The 6000-nt window shown below is 37.2% G+C and overlaps 1 protein-coding gene across 3 annotated transcripts in view; it reads right to left on the bottom strand.

Moving 5' to 3' along the window:
* LOC107712599 (AT-rich interactive domain-containing protein 1A-like) overlaps positions 1 to 6000 on the bottom strand; it is a 73695-nt gene that overhangs the window by 48816 nt on the left and 18879 nt on the right. For all 3 annotated transcript variants that reach the window (XM_016517917.1, XM_016517916.1, XM_016517915.1), the window contains exon 2: positions 4710 to 4922. In XM_016517917.1, coding sequence (XP_016373403.1) covers positions 4710 to 4922 — 213 coding nt within the window. The remainder of the gene's footprint in view (positions 1 to 4709; positions 4923 to 6000) is intronic.

Below are 6000 nucleotides of genomic sequence, written 5' to 3' on the forward strand. Positions count from 1 at the left end.
AATACTGGAGAAGCACTGTACGTCACCAGAGAGAAGTCTGTCATTTTACTGGAAGATTGAGTAACGACACTGATTTAATTTTTTTTTTTTACCTGTTAACCTGCACCCCCCCATTTTGGGACTCACAGCTGAAAATGACCTACCTAACTTCAAATGGTAACAGTTCCTGACAACAGTGTGCTCTACACACAATTGTGGTGTCTTTGGAAAGAAGACCCTTTGGGCTTTACTATCCATCATCTAGAGTTGATAATGCTCAAAAAGATAAAAAGTTATAGACACTGAAGTGCCTTGAAAAAATTGTACTACACTGAATTTTTTTTTCTTCATATAAAAACACATGAAATCAGCCCTGGAGCAATCCAGAAAAGTAATGGGTTGAAAGTCACATGTCTCATGAGTTTCTATTTCAAATCTGAAGAAGATACCATGAAAAATGAGATCCCTGCAACCATTTTTCTTGAGACTATGTCTAGTCGCTGTTGAGCGCAAGTTATTCCATAACGGATACAAACAATAACTCTACCAGAAGAAATCAGACGTAAACAAAGGAATAACCATCCATATTACAACGTTATTGCTTCGTTGGACTAAAAGTGCTCTATGGGATGTTGTTCAGTGGACCCTTACCTTTCTAACTAAACCGGGATTTAGAGCCGTGGATGCGTTTATGACTGGTTATTACGACGAATCTGGTACGTACTGCGTTTTGATTATGCATGTTTCGATGTGTACTGCTTACACAAATTTAGCAAATACATTCTTTATAAGCTTTCCATTGAAAAACAGCGCTCTATCGTCAATGCTTGAGGCTTAGACCTTTATAATGATATATAGTTTGTCAAGATTAATTTTGTCCCGTTTCATTTAATCTATTTGTAAACATTGACACGTGCAAACAAAGAGTGCCGGCGTCCAGGTGCGGGTTAACAGGTTAAACGAAAAAAGTAACGTGTGCACGGATGAACCATTCACAATGTTTATAACATGCATCTACAAAATAGTTAGGGTGAATTTTCATCTAATGCTGACTTTCATGATTACAACAGTAATTTTGCCATTTGGGACTGTTAAATACTTTGTATATAAATATAATAAATATAAATACATATAAAATGCAAGTTTATATGCGTTTTATTTTAATTGAACATTTGCATGTGTGTTGAGTGTCATATTTGATAAATCAGGCTTTTATGGCTCATATTAATATAATATAGTAAGAATATAGAGCTAAGGGGGGAAAAGTTGCCTAGGTTCAGTAAGAGCTGAAATATTACTGACAATATAAGTTAATCTCACCTTTATTTTTACAGTACAAAGTTAAATGACAGCATTTCTCTGGATTTGTAATGAGCATGTTAAAAAAAAAATACTAATAATCTTACAAAAAGTGTTTAGTTAGTTTAGCTGTATTATTCATACTAAAAGTAGAGGTTCCCTAGCTTCTAAACATCTGCACTAATATTATTATTATTACATTTATAAGTGTTTGTTTAGAAGTTTTCATGATTTCAAAAGTTCAGATTAAAGTGCTTTTCACCCAATCTTTTCTCATGGGCATGCGGGCAGACAGCCAGACGATAGCAGCAGAAGGCAGACGAGGTGGCGGGGAGGAAAACAACACAGGGAAAAAGTTCTCCACTAGGACACCGTTTACGTTCAGTGAAAAGGGTGAACTGACACTCAATTTAGAGCCAGCGTAACCCATAAATAAACCTGAAACAGATGAGTGTAAGAGGTGTACTGTGTTTCTATGCAGGGCCAGTCTGCAACCAGCAATACAGCACTACAAGAGAGTCACTACAAACAAAAAAACTACTGAAAACGGCTATTTCAAGCATTCACTGAAAATATATAATAATAAGCCCTGGTGCAATTTTCTTTTTTTATTATTACGATTAAAAAATAAACAAGTCCAAAAAAAAAAAATCATATCACTCATTATCAGTTCTGGGTCATAATATTTTCATGTTTATTGGTATCAACAAATATCCAACTATTATCATGTGATTTAACTTGACAAGCAAGCGCGTAAAATAGGAGTTAACGTACCCGCATTGTGAGATGTTGTGTTCATATATTACACTCTCTGAAAAGGCTCACAATAGCAGCAAAGAGACATTTTTTTAGGTTTCAGCCGGACTGAGGTCAGTGTTTTTTACCGAGCTCTTATCCATTTGAAGGACCAGTGTGCACACAGGCTTTCAGGGAAACGCTTGAATTTCATTACTTTCAGTCAGCATACAAAAAAATTTGACCTTGCTGGAGAGTGTACTGTGACACAAAAGCCTGATGGTGACAAGCTGGGCACTTTCCCTCTCAAGGAGAAAGGAAATATAAAAACGGGGAAGAAAAACGCCTCTGACAGGGAGGTTTAATAAAAATAACCTGAAGTGCATGTTCTATGCCAGTCTACAAATGGATGGCACTCCAGTGCATCTGCTTACTCGACACAAGCACAATGGGGCACCCGGCGCAGACAACAGGATGAAGAAAGGCAGGCACTTGAAGACTGCCACGTACAAAACTTCAGACGTGTGAGGAAATCCCCATGTGACAAACCTGAGCCTCGCCGTGACCTCATAACCACCTTCTTTGAAAGCACAGATGAAAAGACCCAGGAGCTCATGCTGCTATGATCAAGAATGTCTTAAGACCGTCAGAAGCCTTCAGGTTCAAGCTGAGACTGTGAAAAACAAAAATCTGGCAGCAGAGGAAAAGGTCTGCCCGCTATGTAAACGAACAGAATGACTGGACCCCAATTCTACAGTATGGAGCTAAAATAGTCTCAAAAATGTTTCTCTACCATTTTGAAGAATGTAGGTAACCAAACAGCTTCTGGCCCTTATTGACTTCCATAGTAGTTTTTTTTTTCTCTTTCTCCATATGATGGCAGAATTTTCATTTTTGGTTTACCTGCCCCTTTAAAGTGTTGTCTCTATTATTAATAGATTCGATGTGTCTCGCGAGATCTGACTGGTCTCGCGAGAACGTGACGATATCCTCGCACAGACCTTTCAGATACATTTGCATTACACTGGCTCGTTCACAAATGGTGGTATGTAAGATATTTTGTGTTCACATCAAGCAAGTGGCCGCATGATAAGCGGGAAAATTACGTAGTGTAGTCTTTATCCAGTCATAAAAACAGAATTCACAGTTTAACGCAGAATGTCACGGAATTTGTCAAATTTTGAATGAATGTGATGTTTTAATGCACCAGAAACAAGTGCTGCAGAAGAGTGATGGAAAGCGTCTCTTTAACAACCCATTGAGCAAAGGTGAATAATAAAATATATAGATTTAATTTCAGCAATTGTTATGCATGTGTTTTTACTATCTTTAAATTAAATATTGTGATAACATATACACTGCCTTTCAAAAGTTTGGGACCAGTAAGATTTTTAACATTTTTCAAGTCGATTTAAATATGAATCCTGCATGTTCTGCCCGTCTCTGTTTATGAATGGCGCAGACGCGCGGTTTCATTTACTACACACACACGCACACTGAAGCGCGCGTTACACTCGTGGTGATTCAGCGTCTGCCGTGTAACTAAATGAGGTCGTAAACACATGAACAACATCTCCAGAACTGCTCTGAGAGTCACTTCATAAGCATTTTAGCGTTTGATTTGAGTAAAACTAGAGTCATATCTCATACATAGAACTGTAAAGGTATTCCAAGTGGTTTCTTCTGCTCATAAAGGCTGCATTTATTTGATAAAAACACCGAAGAAACAGTTATATTGTGAAATATTATTACAATTTAAAATAAATTTAAATAAAATATAAATATATACTTTGTTACAAAGTTACAAAATTGTTAACTTTTCATTCAATTTCTATTTTGAATAAATTATGTTCTTTTTAACTTTTTATTCCAAAAATCCTGAAAAAAAAAAAACCCGCAGTATTATGCATTACAACGGTTTCCACATTAATAATAAAATAAGCATATTGATAATGAAGGATCATGTCACACTGAAGACTGGAGTAATGGCTGATAAATTCAGCTTTGCATCACAGGAATAAACTATTTTAAAGCATATTAAAATAGAAAACCATTATTTTATTCATTTTAATAATATTTCACCATATTACGGTGTTTTGTGTATTTCTAATCCAATAAATGCAGCAGATCCCAAACTTTTGAATGGTGGTGTATATCGACTGCATTGGCCATTAGCCACCCTAATATATTGTGAAATATTATTACAATTTAAAATACATTTAAATAAAATATAAATATATACTTTGTTACAAAGTTACAAAATTGTTAACTTTTCATTCAATTTCTATTTTGAATAAATTATGTTCTTAATCCTGAAAAAAACAAAAAACGCAGTATTATGCATTACAACGGTTTCCACATTAATAATAAAATAAGCATATTGATAATGAAGGATCATGTCACACTGAAGACTGGAGTAATGGCTGATAAATTCAGCTTTGCATCACAGGAATAAACTATATTTTAAAGCATATTAAAATAGAAAACCATTATTTTATTCATTTTAATAATATTTCACCATATTACGGTGTTTTGTGTATTTCTAATCCAATAAATGCAGCAGATCCCAAACTTTTGAATGGTGGTGTATATCGACTGCATTGGCCATTAGCCACCCTGCTCTCTAAAGTGCTCTCAGCATCGGCCATCCAAACAAAAGAAAACAACCCAAAATCCCCACAACATGAACATCTGACCTGCTGTCCGTACTGCATTCCGCTCATGCTTCCGGGAGTGCGGCCCTGCATGCCCATAGGATACCTCTGGGGTCCCGAGGGCCCGTAACCCTGTCCTGGGTAAGGAGGACCCTGTTGGGAGCCAGGAGGAGGCCCTTGCTGCTGAGAGTAGGGGTTTCCACCACCATAGTGCTGCCCTCGAATTTTCCCCACCTGGTCCATGGGGCCTGGAGGCTGAAAGAGACAAAGAGAACGAGGGTAAGTGCTAATAATTCAGAGGCACAGTTAAAATCAGCTAGTGCCATACCGGAGGAGAAATTACTGTGGTACGTTTCAGTTCCCTACAGCATTGAGAGGACTGAACGCCAGGCATCTGGGCCATTAATGTTCTGAAAGCATTCACTTAGGCATCTCTGGTTAAGATGAAGTCAATGGTGATCAATATCAAGAGAGGCTTGTTTCCGCTGTTAAGATTGAAAACAATCACAACGCCATGACAGAGTATTAGCCGGAGCATAGCAAAGGCACACCACCCCAAATCAAAAATAGGTCTGTATGCTTCAAACACAGTGCCAGCGAAGGGAGGGGAAATTGGCAGTGAATGAATGAGAGAATAAAAGCAGCGGTTCAATCTGCCAGGGGCTGGAGACTGGATGAACAAGTCAACTTCCCATTGAAAACAGACAAGAGGAAACAAATGTGTGTGGAGACTGGAGTGTGACCCGAACATCAGAGGAGAGAGACGGAGAACTACAGAGAGATCGGAATAAAGTCTTTGGGACGACGGGACTGGAAGACGGTGCGTGGGAATTACACAAAGACAACCGGGACAGGAACTGAGACCATGAACTTAAATCTGGCGACGCTTTTTTCTATTTGAAAAGCGTTCTGATTCTGAAGTTGTTTTACGAGTCTTGAAATGAATAGTAATGTAACATGAGATACAGAAAGAATAAAGCTACATCGCTCACATTATAAACCAGCAAATCTGTCAACACTGCAAGTGAGCAGAGCTGTGCAATTAATTGAATTAATCACGATTTCTGTTTCTCTTGATTATCCAGAATTAATAAGAGTTTAAATCACCCAATCAGGGCTTTTCTCTCAAACGGATACATTGTTTTTTCTGCCTAGTGTTTCATTTAATCTTCCCAAGATATTTTGGAATAGTTGGAGAGATTAGACATTTTTGGGTTTCAGATTTTGAGACAAATGTTTCTAGTTTTAACAGTTTTCATAAATGTAAAGTATTAATTCATATGATAAATATAATAAACCAGTAAAGTACATGAGGTAAAAAAAAAAAAAAAAA

Source organism: Sinocyclocheilus rhinocerous, unplaced genomic scaffold, assembly GCF_001515625.1.
Source record: "Sinocyclocheilus rhinocerous isolate Xijiao unplaced genomic scaffold, SAMN03320098_v1.1 scaffold628, whole genome shotgun sequence".
In the NCBI taxonomy this organism is placed as follows: domain Eukaryota; kingdom Metazoa; phylum Chordata; class Actinopteri; order Cypriniformes; family Cyprinidae; genus Sinocyclocheilus; species Sinocyclocheilus rhinocerous.